Consider the following 18,873-nt stretch of genomic DNA (forward strand, 5'->3'; position numbering starts at 1 on the left):
TCCAACACCCACACACACCGGGGTTCTTATTCCCTGACTAAATGCCTCCCCCTTCCCCACCAGTACTAGTTCACAAATAGCCACAGTCTTGCCTTCTGTTTAGTCCCAGATCTCTCTGCCTCATCCATGCCCAGAGCTTGTATCTCTGGTTCTTCACACCAGCCTTTATCCTTCATCCATTCTCTTCACCCCAGCCTTCTTCTCCCTACCTAGGAAAACATCCTGGCCTGAGGGGCCTCCCAAGCTTGGTGGTAAACAGACATCCCAGCCCCACTGGGGAAATGTGGGGAGGGATCCCCAGGAAAGGTAAGTGAACTTCAAGAGAAGAAAGGGAAAGGGAGTATGGCCTTCCACTTCCTCATCTGCAAAATGGGGGTGATAACCACACCTACCACATAGGATTGCTATGAAAAGCTATACAAAGTGGTTGTTAAGAGTGCTTGCTTCTCGTTATACCTCACTTAATAAATATATATGGAAAAACATAATGGGATACCACTACATATCCACCAGATTAGTAATAATTTTAAATACTGACAATACCAACATATGGAGTAGGGAGACTCTCATACAGAAAACAAACTTACACAACCACTTGGAAGCAACCAATAATTCCACCTCCAGATATACAGGGAGTCTTCAGGTTATGACACAGTTCCATTCCTATGACAGTGATGTAATCTGAATTTTGGTGTAAGTCAAAATACACCCTAGCCTAACACAAATGGAACACTTGCACTTTTAACAGTCCAAAATGGCATAGATAAGCATACTGGGGGACACCAACTCCCTCACTCATATGTCTAGTTACTGTGTATTCTGCAGCCCACACAGTCCATAAGTACAACACTAACAACGTAAGCTGAAACACGTCTCAATTTTTTAAAGTTTTTATGGGAGCGAGCGTCATAAACTCAAAACATCATATGTCAAGACTGGTAATCCAAGGACCCCCTGTACACCAAATAGAAATGGGTGTGTGTACGCACGAGCGTGTGTGTGTGTGTGTGTGTATGTATTCCAAAACACATGTATAAGAGTGCTTATAGCAGCATTATTCAGCCAAACATTAGGGTCAATAGTAGAATAAATCAATCTATTGATATAATAGTTGAATAAACTATTGCTATATCCAACAACATAGATGAATCACAGGTTGAACTAACAATTACTGCTATATGATTATATTTATATAAAATTCAAAAACTGGCCCTGGCCAGATAGTTCAGTTGGCTAGAGCATCATCCCAACATGCTGAGGTTGCAGGTTCGATCCCTGCTCAGGGCATATACAAGAATCAACCAATGATGGCATGAATAAGTGGAACAACAAATCAATGTTTCTCTCTTTCTCTCTCTGTCTCCCTTCCTCTCTTTAAAAATCAATAAATTTTTTAAAAACAGGCAAAACTAATTTATGGTTTTAGAAGTCGGAATAGAGGTTACTTTTGGGGAAAAGAATGGGAGTCATTACTGAAAGAGGTCTTATGGGGTACAAAGAGGTCTTATTTTTACACTTTTATGTGTATATGTTATACTTTAATTTTTTTAAGAAAAACTTTCATATTTTTTTTAAAGAGTGCTGGCCCTCAAGTCAGCCTGCCTGAATTGGATTCCTGGCAGTAGGTTTAGGACAAGTTAGCATACTCTGTGCCTGCGTGTCCTCATCTTTCATTTAAGTGACTATTATATAGGCTGCCCATAATGGTTAAACGAATAAATCTGTGTAAAATGCTTACAGTGATGTCTGCTACATATTAAGTTTCCAATGAGTGTTAGTTATTAGCCATGATCAGCCAAGTGAAATTAAGGGCCTGAAGCCAAAATGCCTGTACTGAATTCTGGATTTGCCATTTACTAGTTCTGTGATTTTGGCCAAGTGACATCCTCCCTCTTATCCTTAAATGCCCTCGGTGGTAAAAGAAGAATAATGCCAGCTCTGCCTGATAGGGCTGTGCAAGAAACTACAGAGACAATATGTGTAAAGCACTCAGCACTGTGCCTGGCACCGAGTAAGCCTCAGTACACGTTAGCCATTATTACTGATCACCATGGTGACTCTATAAACACATTTTTAAATGGGCCTCCAGGTAGTAAAAAGACTGGCTTCAGGTTACAAGCAGCTGTGACATAAACCTATTTGTGGGCCCTGGTCACGTAGCTCAGTTGGTTAGAGTTTTGTCCTGACATGTCAAGGATGCAGGTTTGATCTCTGGTCACTGTACAGGAGGAGCAACCAATGAATGCATAAATAAGTGAGAGAACAAATCAATGTTTATCACTTTCTCTCTCTCTCCCTCTCAAAAATCAAAAAACTTAAACCCACTTGTGGGATGACACAGATCTTGTGCCTGGGCTCCAGCTGGCACCCCCACTGCAACCCAGAAGCATCACAGTCTTGGAGAGTTTTGCCCAAACCCGAACAGCACATCTTCCTCCTACAAGGCTGTGTATGAAGAGGCTGTTGTGCCTTCCCTGCCTGCCCAGCTCTATGTGCAAAGAGAGGGTCTCAGAGAGAAGCCACAGCGCCCCCCAAGGCTCTTCATGCCAGGGACCTCTTATGCTGCTGTCCTTCTCCTAAGAAGTATAGACAGTCCTAAAGATGGCTGGTGAGGGCTGGGGGGAATTTGAGGGCAAAGAGACAGGACTGAGTGTGCCCAGAAACAAGGCCCATACTACCTAGACCCCCTAATCCACATTGCCCTCATCCTTGTCTCTCCTGAAGCCTGGATTCCTCCTCCCATCCTCACCCCTCAGCCCTGTGGTTTCCAGAAGCTTGGTACTTGGAGCCAGTAATCCTTAAGATCTGTGTGCTGTCTGTTCCTCAGCTCCCACCCAATCATGATGAGAGAGCAGCAGAAGCTTGCCCCAAGCCAGACAGCCTACAAGTGGGAAGAGCTTTTTACCTTCAGGTTGGGGTTCATAGGCTGTGGGGCAGAGTGCTCTTGCAGTCAGAGCTAGGGATTCAAATCCCAGTTCTGCCCTGATTAATCATGCTCTGTGGGCTTGTGTCTTTACCATGATGGAACTCAGTTTCCTCATCTAAAAAATGGGACGCCAGTCCCTACTTCACTCTGTAAGTCCATTAAGGAAGATCGAATGAGACCACATAGGTGAAAGGACATATATCCTGGAAAGCAGGTTACAAATGAGTGGCATCGTTATGATGACCTTTTTTGACTCTAAAATTCTATGGTGCTTTGAGGTGGAAGGATAGAGAGAAGGGGAGAAGGCACCTAGCAAGGGGAAGGCCAGGAAAGGGAGAAACAAACATGGAACAGGACAGAGAAGTGGAAAGGAAGAGGAGATGAAACAAAGAACTTGAAAGATGGAAGAGATTTATACACAGATATGAAACTCAAGATCCCAGTCCAGATTCTCCCTATACATTCATTCATTCACTTATTCTTTTTTTTTTTTTAAAGATTTTATTTATTGGCCTGACCAGGTGGTGGTGCAGTGGATAGAGCATTGATCTGGGATGCTGAGGACCCAGGTTCGAAGCCCTGAGGTTACCCACTTGAGCACGGGCTCATCCAGCTTGAGTGCAGTTTCACCAGTTTAAGCACAGGGGTCGCTGGCTTGAGCATGGGACCATAGACATGACCCCATTGGTCACTGGCTTGAGCAAGGGGTCACTGGCTCAGCTGAAGCTCCCCAGTCAAGGCATGTATAAGCAAGCAATCAATTAACAACTAAAGTGCTGCAACAAGTTGATGCTTCTCATCTCTCTCCCTTTCTGTCTGTCCCTGCCTGTCCCCTAACCCTGGCTAAAACAAAAACAAAAACAAAACATTTTATTTATTGATTGATTTTACTGGAGGGGAGGAAGAGGCAAGAAGTATCATATCAACTCATAGTTGCTTCACTTTAGTTGCTCATTGGTTATCATATGTGCCTTGACAGGGCAAGCCCAGTGTTTCAAACCAATGACCTCAGCATGACGGTCGACGCTCTACCCACTGTGCCACCACAGGTCTCATTTTTTGAAGAAATGAGGCAGTAGCTGACAAGCTGGGCCAGGTCTCAGAACCTGCATCTACCCACCAGACCTGTCCCAGCAGCATCCAAGGGCCCTCTGAGGGTGATGGACTGGATGGAGTATGTGACTGCAGTTTCAGGTATCCTCTTCCTCAGATCAACCCTGCGTTCACAGGCCAAAATCAGAGCTGGGAGGAGCAGTTAGCTACCAGGAATGCCAGTCCCTCCCCTGCTCCCACTGGGACTCTCATTAAGGAGTGGGAGCTCCCCCCAGGCTCTATCAGATCACACAGATATGCAGCTCTACTAGGCTCTCTCCACCAGCAAACAAGTGAGCAAATGTAGAGTGAGGAAGGGAAGGGGCTAGAGCCCAAAGAGCTGAGATCACCAGGGAAACGGATGGTTGCAGATAGAAGCACACAGCATCCCACTCCATACTATTCCTTTCTTTCTGGGACCCATCCTAATGCTTCCTTCAATTCTGACACCACTTCTGACATACTGGTTTTCCAACACCAGCTGAGTGTCCTATAATTTAACTCAATTCTGACACTATCTACCTGGATTTAGCATCAGATCCCACAGGTTAAGGGCTTAGTCCTACAAGACTGTCCCCCCTTCTGGCCGACCTGCTATAGAGCGGAGGTGCTAACGACCCCCTCCTTGGGTTCAATTAACTTGCTAGAGGGGCTCACAGAACTGGGAGAAACATTTTACTTACTATATTTCTGGTTTGTTATAAAAGGATATAACTCAGGAACGGCCAGATGCAAGAGTGGCATAAGGCAGAGTCTGGGGAAAGGGTGCAGCTTCCATGCCCTTTCCTAGTGAACCTCTCTCCCAGCACTTGCGAGCCTGTCCTTTTAAGGACCTGTCCTTTTTATGGGGCTTCAGTACATAGGTGCAATTGATTCAGTCATTGGCCATTGGTGATTGAATACAATCTTCAGCTCTTCTCCCTTCCCAGGAAGTTGGTGGATAAGGCCAAAGTTCCAATCCTCTAATCTCTTAATTGGTTCCCCTGGCAATGCCCCCCATCCTTAATTATCTAGGGGCTTTCCAAAATCCACCTCATTAACATAACAAAAGACGCCTTCATTGTTTTCACCACATAGGAAATTCCAAGGATTTTAGGAGTGCTGTGCCAGAAATGTGGAAGAATATCAAATATGTTTCTTATTATAAATCACAGTATCTCAGCTCCCAAGGACCTTATCTGGGATTTCTGCCAATTTCAGAGCTGGAGAGAAAGTGACAGGTCAGGTGACCCCATTCCTCACACCACAGTAGGAGACATAACTGGCTTTCTCACTCCATCTCCCAGACCAGCTCGAAGTCCCACTGCTGCAGCCACCTGCAATTACACACCTCTCTCTCTGGGCCTCTGTTTCCCCATCTGTACAATGAGGAGGTTGGACCTAATGATCCAAGAGCCAGCCTACTTCTAATCTTCTCTCTTCCATAGCAATCAATCCAACCCTGCTCCTGACACACTGGGTCTGCCTGCACTGCTGGGCCCCTGAATGTCAGTTAAACGCTATTCCGGTGAGATTTCAGGGACTACGGGACCCTCTGGGATTGCAGTGGGAGCGGGGCGGGGGCAGGGGAACTGAAAGAAGATTAAAGAGTTGGGTTTAAACAGAAAGCCCTCCTGTCCCTGCTTTATCTCTACTGCATACTCTGTCTGCTCCAACAGGGAGAACAAGGCAAGAGTAGCCCAGAACTGAGCCCTGGCTTTCCTGGTGTGAAGGTGCTCGTGGGGATCCCAGGAGACCCAGGGATCCCTGGCCGGTCAGCACACCAGCCTCGCCTTTGAAAGGAGCAGTCAGACCAGAGGTGAGGGATGGACCGTGTGTGGTTGGTGGGAGGTGGGTGGTAACTAAATTTGGGTGGATGAATAGGCAAATGTTGGGTGGATGACGTGTTAGCATTCTTTGGGTAGAAGAGTAGTTGAGGGTCCTCTGGACCAGAGGTGGCAACAGAAGTCTCAAACTAAAAACCCAGATTCCTCCTGAGGCAGTTTCTGTATTTATACTCAATTACTCTAATAGGACCTGGAACCCAATAGTCAATTGACGATTCTGTGGATAACTCAATTAATGCCCCATGCTCAGGACCATCTTCAATTTCCTGAAGTGATCTCAGGGCCATGGGCACTGAACGCACACATTCTATTCCCATCAAGGCTCCTGACTTGGCCCCACTGCCTTTCCCTGCAAGAGTCCCCTCCCCCAAATACACCCCCCAACTTCCCTTGTTCACCTCCCCCCCTCCTGCCTCTTTTTCCAGGTGCAGGATGGAACTGGACCTCCTGGAAGGCCAACATCATCACCCGCAACACGTATCTTCTGCCTCCAGGTGGCTGCAGTAAGAGAAGTGGGAGAGTGTCTTCAGAGGCACTCTGTGACTGCCTTGTTTCTGCTCCTAGAAAACAGACTTTACCTGGTCCCCACCTTTCTGCCGAGCTAGGTGAGGCACATGGATGGGGGAGCACCCCTCTTTACCCCCACCTCACTCACCTCATCCTTAGAAGTGATCTGGAAAGAGCACATTTGAGAGAAGGGTAGAATAAAAGGGGCTTGTGAATGAGACTGCTGGGGATGCTGATTCTTTTACCCGCTTCCAGTTAGGAGCAGGGTTCACTCGCCCTAGTGGAGAATTTTCCTCCTCCCCCTTTCTTTTTTTTTTGTATTTTTTCTGAAGCTGGAAACGGGGAGAGACAGTCAGACAGACTCCCGCATGCGCCAGACCGGGATCCACCCGGCACGCCCACCAGGGGCGACGCTCTGCCCAGCAGGGGGCGATGCTCTGCCCCTCCAGGGCGTCGCTCTGCCCTGCCGACCAGAGCCACTCTAGCGCCTGGGGCAGAGGCCAAGGAGCCATCCCCAGCGCCCCGGCCATCTTTGCTCCAATAGAGCCTTGGCTGCGGGAGGGGAAGAGAGAGACAGAGAGGAGGGAGGGGAGGAGGGGGGGAGGGGGTGGAGAAGCAAATGGGTGCTTCTCCTATGTGCCCTGGCCAGGAATCGAACCTGAGTCCCCCGCACGCCAGGCCGATGCTCTACCGCTGAGCCAACCAGCCAGGGCCACTCCTCCCCCTTTCACATCATGGGGATGCAGCCTTACTCAGGAAACCGTCTCCTGAGACCTTTGCAGCTGATCCCTTCTGCCCTCTCTGGGTTTTCATTCCTGCAGCTGCCTCACTGGGTCTTTGAGTTCAAGGTGCAGATGCTCAGGGATAACCTCAGTGTCCCCAAGGGCAGCCCTGCCAATGTCAGCAATGGGTACTGAGCCTTCTACGGAATCCCCAGATGGAGCCAACTGTTGGTACAGTGGGCCCCAGCTTCCAGGAGGACGCAGGCAGAGAGGCACGTGTGGACCTTTCCCTTCACTTTGGGGTCTGACTGTGCTGGGCTCTTCCTCCCAGTCAATGCACTCCTGCACAAGGGGACCTGCCGCTGGGATTGCTGCCCCAGCAGGACAACACTAGCACTGATAGTACCACCCACCGAAGGCCTCATGGAGAGGGGGCATTGTACGAGGTGCTGAGGGTTCCAGAAGGAGCAGGCAAACCCATGCTTTCAGAAGAGCTTGTGGTCTGAAGAGGGAGGCCTGCGGGCAAACACCCCATGACCAGTGCTATGGAATAGAGAGAAAGGCTCTGCGTGCCAAGAAAACTGAGAGGAGCCCTGAGTGGTTAAGAACTTCAAAGGGAGGTGACATTCAATCTGAGTCTTAAAAGTAGGAATATGCAATCTTGAGGAAATTAGCTAACACCTCCAAGTCTCAGTTTTCTCAAGTTTAAAGAGTTGTTATAAAGATTAGGGGGAACATTACATGAAGTGTTTATCATAGTGTCTAGTGCAGGGGTCCCCAAACTTTTTACACAGGGGGCCAGTTCACTGTCCCTCAGACCATTGGAGGGCCGGTCTATAAAAAAAAAAAAAAAAAAGAACAAATCCCTATGCACATTGCACATAACTTATTTTAAAGTAAAAAAACAAAATGAGAACAAATACAATATTTAAAATAAAGAGCAAGTAAATTTAAATCAACAAACTGACCAGTATTTCAATGGTAATTATGCTCCTTTCACTGACCACCAATGAAAGAGGTGCCCCTTCCAGAATTGCGGTGGGGGCCAGATAAATGGCCTCAGGGGGCTGTACGCGGCCCACGGGCCGTAGTTTGGGGACCCCTGGTCTAGTGCATAATTGGCACTCAAAAATTTCTACATATATGTAAAGGAATTGGCTCTGGTTGTGGGGCTGGCAAGCCTGCACTTTGTAGGGCAGACCAATAGGCTAGAGACGCTTGCAGGATTTCTATATTACAGTCCTGAGGCAAAATCCTTTCTTTCCTGGGAAACCTCAGTATTTTTGCTCCTGAGGCTTTCACTCTTTGTTAAACTAGTAACACATAAGTGTTAAACAGGACTGTGTTTGAATAGGCTAAAAATCTAGAGCACGATTTACAGAAATGTAAACATCTAGGTAAAATCATAACATCTTAAAGTGAGAAGGGCTCTCTGGAGCCTCTTGTAAGGGCAACAACTGTTTTTTTCCCTTTTTTTTTTTTTTTTTTTTTTTTTTTTGCCCTTTTTGCTTTGTGGCTTGACAAGGAAAGAAGAAATCCACTCAAACATTTCCACATCAATAATAATAATAATAAAAAAAAAAACCTCTGGTCTTTGACATTCCTTATCAAATCTGAATAGCTGTTCTGGACACAGCATCCAGGGAACTTGACACAGAGGACAGCAAACGTCACAAGCAAGCAAGCAGTACGGCATCCTACTGGCAGTCTGAGAAATAAAAAAATAACAAAAATCAAAAAAAGAACAGCCCTCGAATGGCCCCTATGCTATCCTCAGCCTCTGAGGCGATAACTGTAAATTATTCCTTTTGAACAACCAGTTGCGGCCCAATGCTGCTATCTATACAGTGTGTCCCTAAAGTCATGGTGCACTTTTGACCGGTCACAGGAAAGCAACAAAAGACGATAGAAATGTGAAATCTGCTCCAAATAAAAAGGAAAACTCTCCCAATTTCTGAAGGATGATGTGGCAGCATGTGCGCATGCGCAGATGATGATGTAACACCGTGTATACAGCGGAGCAGCCCACGGCCATGCCAGTGGGGATGTGGACGGTACAGAGGAAAGTTCAGTGTGTTCTGTGGCTCGCTAAATTCAAATCCGTGACCAAAGTGCAATGTGAATATTAGCGCGTTTATAACGACGCACCACCACATAGGAATAACATTACTCGGTGGGATAAGCAGTTGAAGGAAACCGGCAGTTTGGTGGAGAAACCCCGTTCTGGTAGGCCAGGGGTCCCCAAACTTTTTACACAGGGGGCCAGTTCACTGTCCCTCAGACCGTTGGAGGGCCGGACTATAAAAAAAAGCTATGAACAAATCCCCATGCACACTGCACATATCTTATTTTAAAGTAAAAAACAAAATGGGAACAATATTTAAAATAAAGAACAAGTAAATTTAAATCAACAAACTGACCAGTATTTCAATGGGAACTATGCTCCTCTCACTGACCACCAATGAAAGAGGTGCCCCTTCCAGAAGTGCTGCAAGGGCCGGATAAATGGCCTCAGGGGGCCGCATGTGGCCCGCGGGCTGTAGTTTGGGGACCCTGTGGTAGGCCATCAGTCAGTGACGAGTCTGTAGAGGCTATACGGGATAGCTACCTAAGGAGCCCTAAAAAATCTGTGCATGAGCCCACATCGAACTGCACTGAATAGGTATGAAACTGGGAGAGTTTTCCTTTTATTTGGTGCAGATTTCACATTTTAATCTTCTTTAGTTGCTTTCCTGTGACCGTTCAAAAGTGCACCATGTCTTTAGGGACACACTGTATTTCGCGTGGCCTCGCTACACCCTTCTATTTCAGAAAAACCAAAACTGTAGCGCTTTGGGGGTTTTTTGCAAATAAGTTCTTGTAGGGGAGGCCGAGGCAAACTGGGTTGGTTAATCAAACCGCCAGGCTGCCTGTCCAAAGAGCTGGCACTCAGCCTCCTCAGGAAAATGAGGCAAGTTCCCTCAGGAAAATGGAGCTCGGATTTTTGCCCTCTTGTTAAAAAGCCTCGGGACAGAGGACAGTTTTCAGATTTCAGGGATCTGAAATAAGGGCCCCGCTCCTAAGGAATGAATATATTTGTTGCTTCTTTTCACTCAATAAGTGACCCGCTCCTAAGGAATGAATATTCCCCTTCCTTCTCTTCACGCTAGTCTGCACCTCAGAAAATCCGCTTCCACCGCGTGACTCCTCAGGGTTTTCTGCACCGGAGCGAGCAAATGAGTCCTCCTCATTGGTCAGATTTCCTGTCTGTGTCCTCGCTACACCTCACAGCGGTGCCTTTGGAAGGCTCTCTAGTCCCGCCTCCATTTCCTATTGGTTCATTCGAACAGGCCCCGGCCAATTCAGCCCTTCATTGGTAGATATGAAACACCAGCTACGATTGGTTCTTCAGGACGGAACTGGTGAGAGCGGGTCAGGGATTGGCTTATCTGGTTTGGCGGGCTAGAGAAAATTTCAAATCGAGCTGGAGTCGCGCTCCTAACCGAGCGGCGTCTGTGGAGCGGCGGCCTGCTCTGTGGTGGTCTCGTGTGTCCGGCCGGTTTTAGTAGCTTGCCAGGTCCTCGAGCCCTTTCACGACCGTCACCATGGAGGTGTCACCACTGCAGGTACAGCTCGTGGGAAAGGCGGGCTGTGGAGCCCGGAGCGCGACCCGGTATCTCCCTGGCTGCCGGTGACGGGTGAGGGTTGAGGCTCCTGGGCCGTGGTCCCACCCGCGGCGGGCTGGGAATCTGTATTCCGTGTGAACGCGGGTCTCCTGGGCTCCGCGTGATCGAGAAGAGGGTGAATGAAACCCTTTATGGTGCGGATATTGCAGTGTTAGCCGCTAAACCGGCTTCTAGGTTTTACTGTCTCTGGGAAAGGGACGCGATCGGTCCTAGAGTATATCTGTGTTATACTGGCCCGTTTGTGACTGACTTATTTATTTATTGAGAGAGAGAAACCAAACAGTGATTTGTTGTTCCTCCCATCTGTGCGTTCACTGGTCGATGATCCGGGATCCGGCGGGTCAGGCGGGTGCGCTCACCAACGGAGCGACCCGGCCAGGGGGCAAAGCTTGTGGCTTTAAAAACAGGACTGCTGCTGCTTTGCTCTCCGACCGAAAACGGGATCGAAAGACCCTGACCCAGGAGGGTGCAGAGCAGGGCAGTGTTCCCGTGGAGGCGCCGGCAGGCCCGAGTTGCTCGGAATATGTCCCTCCTGTGGTCGCAGGTTATAACGTGGCCGGTGGCTCTAGCCTCCCAGACGGCTGCGGCTGCACCAGCGTCTGGGGCGGTCCGGGCACGTAGTAGGCCCTCAGCATTTGTGGAGCAGATGAAAGGAGTGGGTGTAATTTATTGAAAACGTAGAAACCGTTTCCATGTCAGATTCACGGATTCTGTCTACTGAAACGGACACCTAGGAACCCGGCTGCGGTGAACTTTTTTTTTTTTTTTTTTTGTATTTTTCCGAAGCTGGAAACGGGGAGAGACAGTCAGACAGACTCCCGCATGCGCCCGACCGGGATCCACCCGGCACGCCCACCAGGGGGCGACGCTCTGGGGCCGTCGCTCTGTTGCGACCAGAGCCACTCTAGCGCCTGGGGCAGAGGCCAAGGAGCCATCCCCAGCGCCCGGGCCATCTTTGCTCCAATGGAGCCTCAGCTGCGGGAGGGGAAGAGAGACAGAGAGGAAGGAGGGGGAGGGGTGGAGAAACAGATGGGCGCTTGTCCTGTGTGCCCTGGCCGGAATCGAACCCGGGACCCCTTGCACGCCAGGCCGACGCTCTACCACTGAGCCAACCGGCCAGGGCCGGCTGCGGTGAACTTAAACGGCCGTGTTTGTACAAAAAAAGATGTAAACCCCACCGGTGCCGACTTGGAAGATTGTGGTTTTGTTATGGCGGGTTTAAGGATCTCATTATGGTAGATGTTTTTTGCTTATAGTTTCTGATAAACCTAAGATTAAACTTCCCTTTTCCTCAAAAATTTTTAAATTGCCAGCCTGTAAATGAAAATATGCAAATCAACAAAACAAAGAAAAATGAAGATGCTAAGAAGAGACTGTCGATTGAAAGAATCTATCAAAAGAAGACGCAGTTGGAACATATTTTGCTCCGTCCAGACACCTACATTGGCTCTGTGGAATTAGTGACCCAGGTAAAAACCAAGCTAGTTAAATGCAGTTACTAAGTAGTTAAAATGTGCACTTTTCCTGGTTAATTTTCTGTACTTCATGTACTTTGTCACTAGGACTAGCCTAAGCTATTTATATATGTATATTAGTATTTAATGCAGAAGACTTTTACAGTAATCATGATGATAAAACAGAATAAATATAGGGTAAAAATAACTATCTCTTTGCCTTATTTCTAGCAAATGTGGGTTTACGATGAAGATATTGGTATTAACTATAGGGAAGTCACTTTTGTTCCTGGTTTGTACAAAATCTTTGATGAGATTCTAGGTGAGTAAATTCTTTCGTATAAAGATCCATTGGTCAAATTTTTTATAAGAATTATCATTCCTAGCAAACCCTCTTTAACCAGAGCTATCATTTCAAACAATTGTTGACAGAGATGAGGCAATGCAATTGAATTCTTTCCTAGAAATAATACTATGAATAAAAATTGCTGAAAGAACACCTTGTTGATGCTATCCTGTGTTTGAGACTTTTTCTTTCTATATTGTATAATTAAAGATTTTTTAAAAATACTTCATTTTTTACAATGTGTGTTTTATTTTCTTTCAGTGAATGCTGCAGACAACAAACAAAGGGACCCAAAAATGTCTTGTATTAGAGTCACAATTGACCCGTAAGTCTCTTGCTTAGTCTTTTGGTTTGAAATAGTCATTGATACTGTTCATTGCATTTTCTTGGTTTTATAGAAAAGTTGGCTTTTTTCGATGAAGGTCTGCAAAAACAGGCAGAATGGTAAAATGAACAATCTGTGATACCTACCACCAGGCTCCAGCAGTAATCAACACTTTTCCATATTTGTTTCATCTATATTTTTTCTGAAGCATTTTAAAATAAATTACAGACATTATGACACTTCATCCCTAAATATTTCAATAAGCATCTCCAGTAATTGCTTGAAGTATTCTGGAGTCCAGAGCTTTTGAGCTTTTTCTTTTTCAAATGCTGTTTAAATAGCAAACCAGCAGGTGGTGATAGACATCTAATATTTCTGTTTATAAATGCTTGGGTGTCCCATTGTAGGTGGTCAGGATGTTTTTTTCACCTTTTTATTAGCCTAATCAAAGTCCAAATAAATTTTTAGCATTTCATTGGCAAGCAAGGAAGTTTACAGTTTATGATAATGAGTTTTTCCCTTTTATATTTGTTTTGTAATGAATTTTGTTGGGTGAGAAAGCTAGAACAATACAGATGATCGTCTAAAAAGCAGTATAATAATACTTTTTCCAAATTTTGTTCTTATCTTTCCACTGGGCATAAGTTATTTCCCTTTGTTTATCCTAAACATTTTTAAATTTTTGTATTTTTTTCCCCTACATTATCAATGTCTGCCCAGGTGGTGGAACAGGTTTAATTTTTTTTTCCTCTTGGCTCCTGTTTCAGGAGTATCAGGAACTAAGCATGGCAGGGAAAGGTAGTTCATGCTGAATTTCACAAGAAATATATGAAAAAGAGCCATAAAGAAATTAAGACTATGGATTCACATATTTTAGAAATAATGGTATTTAAATATAAAACATATTTAAGCACTAGTTTAACAGTGAAATTTCCATCTTCTTTTCTTAGGGAGAACAATTTAATTAGTATATGGAATAATGGTAAAGGTATTCCTGTTGTTGAGCACAAAGTCGAGAAGATGTATGTCCCAGCTCTCATCTTTGGACAGCTCCTAACTTCTAGTAACTATGATGATGATGAAAAGAAAGTGACAGGTAGTGTATTGAGGAAAATAAAAAGAACATATTGTTGCCGGGGCGAGGGGGGGCGGGACAGGACACAAACCCACAACCCTGGTCAGGTGGCTCAGTGGCAAAAGCATCATCCCAGCACTCCAAGGTCACAGATTTGATCCCTGGTCAGGGCAGGTACAAGAAGTAAATCAATGAGTACACAACTAAGTGGGACAACAGGTTGATGCTTCTCTCTCATTTTCTTTTCTTCTCTCTTCTCCTCTATCTTAAAGCAATGGGAAATTAAAAAAAATTTTTTAATATATCTCTTGAACATATGTGGTATAAAGTTTTAAATGTTTTTTATTATTATTTTCAATTGATTTTAGAGAAATGGAGGGGAAGGAAGCATTAATTTGTTGTTCCATTTATTTTTGCGTTCATTGGTCACTTCCCATATTTGCCCTGACCAGGGATCAAACCCTCAACTTTGGTGTTGCCAGACGACACTCTAACCAACTGAGCTAACAGGCCAGGGCCAAGTTTTAAAATCTTTATAATTATATCACTTTGCCAGTGATAAAGAAATAAAGCTGTTCATGAGATAACAATTAAATAGTATTCTATACTTCTTTGCCCAGGTGGTCGAAATGGCTATGGAGCCAAACTGTGTAACATATTCAGTACCAAATTTACTGTGGAAACAGCCAGTAGAGAATACAAGAAAATGTTCAAACAGGCAAGTAAAGAAGTATCTTGTACCTCGATTATAAATTGTACTATAGCAATTTATAATGCCATTAATGGTTGATTTAATTTAACATGATTTATAATCTATTAAAACATGGAAAACTATTCATGTGCATGTATTTGGTTATTTTTTAAGACAATAAATCTGTTATTTAGTTCTAGTTTGTAAGATGACTTGAATTGTTTGTCTTTCCTGTTCTTTACTGCCATAGACATGGATGGATAACATGGGGAAAGCTGGTGAGATGGAACTCAAGCCCTTTAATGGAGAAGATTATACCTGTATTACCTTCCACCCTGATTTGTCAAAGTTTAAAATGCAAAACCTAGACAAAGATATTGTTGCACTGATGTTTAGAAGAGCATATGATATTGCTGGATCCACTAAAGATGTCAAAGTCTTTCTCAATGGAACTAAGCTTCCAGTAAGTACTTTCTGTTAATGAGGGAATTTGTAATAATTGTGAAAGAAAGAATTGATTTTCTTTTCTCTTATATGTTTTCTTAACACTTCTCAGGGTATGATCCTGAAAAGAAAACTGTATACCACACCTTATAATCAGCTCATTTTAAACTTACAAAAGGAAATTTCTTTCCAAAAAAGAAACACCTAAATAATCCTTTTGTGCCCTTTACTGGCCATTCTTTTATGCCTCTCATTGGACAACCATTTCATTAGTTTTGAAAAACCTTTATAGTCTATTATTGAATATACTTTTTATAACTTTTTTATACCATTTTAATTCCTGTACAGGTGAAAGGATTCCGTAGCTATGTGGACATGTATCTGAAGGATAAGGTAGATGAAACTGGCAATCCATTGAAAGTTATCCATGAACAAGTAAACCACAGGTGGGAAGTGTGTTTAACAATGAGTGAAAAAGGCTTTCAGCAAATCAGCTTTGTCAACAGCATTGCTACTTCCAAGGTAATTTTATTCTTTTTTTGTTTTGTTTTTTGTATTTTTCTGAAGCTGGAAACGGAGGCAGTCAAACAGACTCCCACATGCGCCCGACCAGGATCCACCCGGCATGCCCACCAGGGGGCGATGCTCTATCCATCTAGGGCGTTGCTCTGTTGCAACCAGAGCCATCCTCAGTGCTGGGGCCAACTTTGCTCCAATGGAGCCTTGGCTGCGGGAGGGGAAAAGAGAGACAGAGAGGAAGGGGAGGGGGAGGGGTTGAGAAGCAGATGGCCACTTCTCCTGTGTGCCCTGGCCGGGAATCGAACCCAGGACTCCTGCACGCCAGGCTGACGCTCTACCACTGAGCCATCCAGCCAGGGCCCAAGGTAATTTTATTCTTAAATTATTCATCATGATTTATATTTTTTTCATATGTGTTCTTACTGTTTTTTTTTTGTTTTGTTTTGTGTTGTTTTTTTTTCATTTTTCTGAAGCTGGAAACAGGGAGAGACAATCAGACAGACTCCCGCATGCGCCCGACCGGGATCCACCCGGCACGCCCACCAGGGGCGATGCTCTGCCCATCCTGGGCGTTGCCATGTTGCGACCAGAGCCACTCTAGCGCCTGAGGCAGAGGCCACAGAGCCATCCCCAGCGCCCGGGCCATCTTTGCTCCAATGGAGCCTTGGCTGCGGGAGGGGAAGAGAGAGACAGAGAGGAAAGCGTGGCGGAGGGGTGGAGAAGCAAATGGGCGCTTCTCCTGTGTGCCCTGGCCGGGAATCGAACCCGGGTCCTCCACACGCTAGGCCGACGCTCTACCGCTGAGCCAACCGGCCAGGGCGTGTTCTTACTGTTTTTAATATATAAAATGAACTTGGAGGTTTGGCTACCTTGGTATAAAATTAGCTAAATTATTTTTTTCTTTTGGGGTCTTGTAGTAAAGACCAGAAGACCTACTAGGCAAATTCAAAAAGAGCTATAAGCACTAAATAAGATATAATAATTTGATTATTATAATTTTGAGGAGACTGAGCTTTACAACTGGGTATTTTTCCTCCTTAGGGTGGCAGACATGTTGATTATGTAGCTGATCAAATTGTGACTAAACTTGCTGATGTTGTGAAGAAGAAGAACAAGGGTGGTGTTGCAGTAAAGGCTCATCAGGTATTGTATTTTAGCAGTTTTCCTTTTCCAAAGTCAGGGAAGAAGAAAAGAAGGGCTATAAATACAGCATGGGTAAGTTTTTATTGATTTAATATCTTTTACTGCAGGTGAAAAATCACATGTGGATTTTTGTGAATGCCTTAATAGAAAACCCAACCTTTGACTCTCAGACAAAAGAGAACATGACTTTACAAGCCAAGAGCTTTGGATCAACGTGCCAATTAAGTGAAAAATTCATCAAAGCTGTGAGTACTTAGAGGGAAAAAATAGAAGCGCCTTGCTTTGTTTTTTCATCGCCCTTCTGAGCTCTACAGAACAGATTCCTCCCACATATTTTATTCACTCTATAAAGGAAATTGAAAAACTAGCTTTTACCTCACTGTTCTTACTGGAGCCTTAATTACAACCTATGTGCCTATATTCCCCCATTTCACTTCACCATTCAGTTTAGATTACTTCTGAATTTGATCCACCTAACTGCTTACCAAACATTGAATGCCTAAAGTTGCTCTCAGTCACACATTCAAAACTTAGTTCTCTCTATACTTACTGACCTCCAAAGAAACTCTTCCCACCTACCAAAAACAAAAGTATTTCCTATCTTAGTATAGACACGACCAACCTCTAAGGTGCACAAGAAAACTGGGAGTCAGAGAGTCAAAGAGAGGGATAGATAGGGACAGACAGACAGGAACGAGAGATGAGAAGCATCAATCATCAGATTTTCGTTGTGGCACCTTAGTTGTTCATTGATTGCTTTCTCATATGTGCCTTGACCATGGGCCTTCAGCAGACCAAGTAACCCCTTGCTCAAGCCAGCGACCTTGGGTCCAAGCTGGTCCAAGCTTTGCTCAAACCAGATGAGACTGTACTCAAGCTGGCGACCTCAGGGTCTCGAACCTGGGTCTTCTGCATCCCAGTCCAACGCTCTATCCACTGTGCCACTGCCTGGTCAGGCAGGAGCCTTCTCTTTATCTCCTCTCCTCTCTAATCCAGTGAGAATCATCTCTTGGATATCTCAGTAACCTTCCATTATCTATCATCTTTTCTTAATAGGTTCTTAACATTCATACAATTTCAGTCCTTTCTTTGTAATGCTCTTGAGTAGTCTTTTTGTGTTAAAGCACACACTTTGTATAAACTTTTTTGGAAGCCTTTTAATGATTTCCCACTCTTAGGAAAAATCCAAATTTCTTAATTTGATCTACCAGATCCTGCCATCTCCTACCTCATCTCAGGGCCACCTTTTCCTATTTAATCTACAGTCCTACTGGCTTTTAAATTACTGAAAAACATAGTACTCTTCTATCCCTAGAACTTTTTCACTTGCTAATCTCTCTCCCTGAAATGCTTTAAATCTCAGTAAGTACTTTAGGTCTTCAATGTCAAAAAAACCTTTGCTTTTGCCCTGGCCAGTAGGCTCAGCTGTAGAGCGTCGGCTCAGCCTGTGGAAGTCCCTGATTCGATTCCAGGCCAGGGCACACAGAGAAGCATCCATCTGTTTCTCCACCCTTCCCCCTTTCCTTTCTTTCTACCTCTCTCTTCCCCTCTTGCAGCCAAGGCTCCGTTGGAGCAAAGTTGGCCCGGACGCTGAGGTTGGCTCCATGGCCTCCGCCTCAGGCACTGGAATGGCTCTGATTGCAGCAGAGCAACGGCCTGAGCGTCGCCCCCTGGTGTTCATGCCAGGTGGATCCCAGTCAGGTGCATGCGGAGTCTTATCTGCCTGCCCCCCCTTCTAACTTTGGAAAAATACAAAAAAAAAAATTTAAAAGCCTTTGTTTTCTACCCTTCTCCTCCATTAAGTTTGTTCTAGTAAAACACTGGACATACACCATGGTATGTAGCACATTTTTTAATTATCCTTACACTTGTGAGTTTTCATTTTATTTCTGTCTTGTCTTCTTTGCTGTATATTAAACTCCATGAGGACAAGGACCATGTCAAATTTGTTTTAACTGCTAGATTTTCAACATGTAGCTTAGTGTCTGACACAATATAAGGATATAGTCAGTAAATATTTATTGAATGAATGAACCCAAAGGAACCAGCTGTCTCACTAGTGATATCTTGAGACCAGAAGGTTTGCCACCCTCTATCCAGAAATCCTATTGATATCTCTTTTCAATCTTTGAATTGTT

The 18,873-nt window shown here is 44.8% G+C and overlaps 1 protein-coding gene and 1 non-coding gene across 2 annotated transcripts in view; one reads left to right on the top strand and one right to left on the bottom strand.

The window, feature by feature from the left end:
- The first annotated feature begins 10,527 nt into the window (after nt 1-10,527).
- Nucleotides 10,528-18,873, top strand: part of TOP2A (DNA topoisomerase II alpha) — a 31,224-nt gene continuing 22,878 nt past the window's right edge. Inside the window, exons 1-10 of the mRNA XM_066364238.1 lie at nt 10,528-10,678; nt 12,052-12,207; nt 12,424-12,514; nt 12,800-12,863; nt 13,814-13,959; nt 14,559-14,656; nt 14,880-15,092; nt 15,422-15,595; nt 16,634-16,735; nt 16,843-16,980. Of these exons, the coding sequence (XP_066220335.1) occupies nt 10,658-10,678; nt 12,052-12,207; nt 12,424-12,514; nt 12,800-12,863; nt 13,814-13,959; nt 14,559-14,656; nt 14,880-15,092; nt 15,422-15,595; nt 16,634-16,735; nt 16,843-16,980 (1,203 nt within the window). The 5' untranslated portion in view covers nt 10,528-10,657. The remainder of the gene's footprint in view (nt 10,679-12,051; nt 12,208-12,423; nt 12,515-12,799; nt 12,864-13,813; nt 13,960-14,558; nt 14,657-14,879; nt 15,093-15,421; nt 15,596-16,633; nt 16,736-16,842; nt 16,981-18,873) is intronic.
- LOC136395997 (U7 small nuclear RNA) lies at nt 16,497-16,559 on the bottom strand. Its single transcript, XR_010749433.1, has one exon. It is a non-coding gene; the product is annotated as a U7 small nuclear RNA (small nuclear RNA).

This window comes from Saccopteryx leptura, chromosome 2 (genome assembly GCF_036850995.1).
Source record: "Saccopteryx leptura isolate mSacLep1 chromosome 2, mSacLep1_pri_phased_curated, whole genome shotgun sequence".
Classification (NCBI taxonomy): domain Eukaryota; kingdom Metazoa; phylum Chordata; class Mammalia; order Chiroptera; family Emballonuridae; genus Saccopteryx; species Saccopteryx leptura.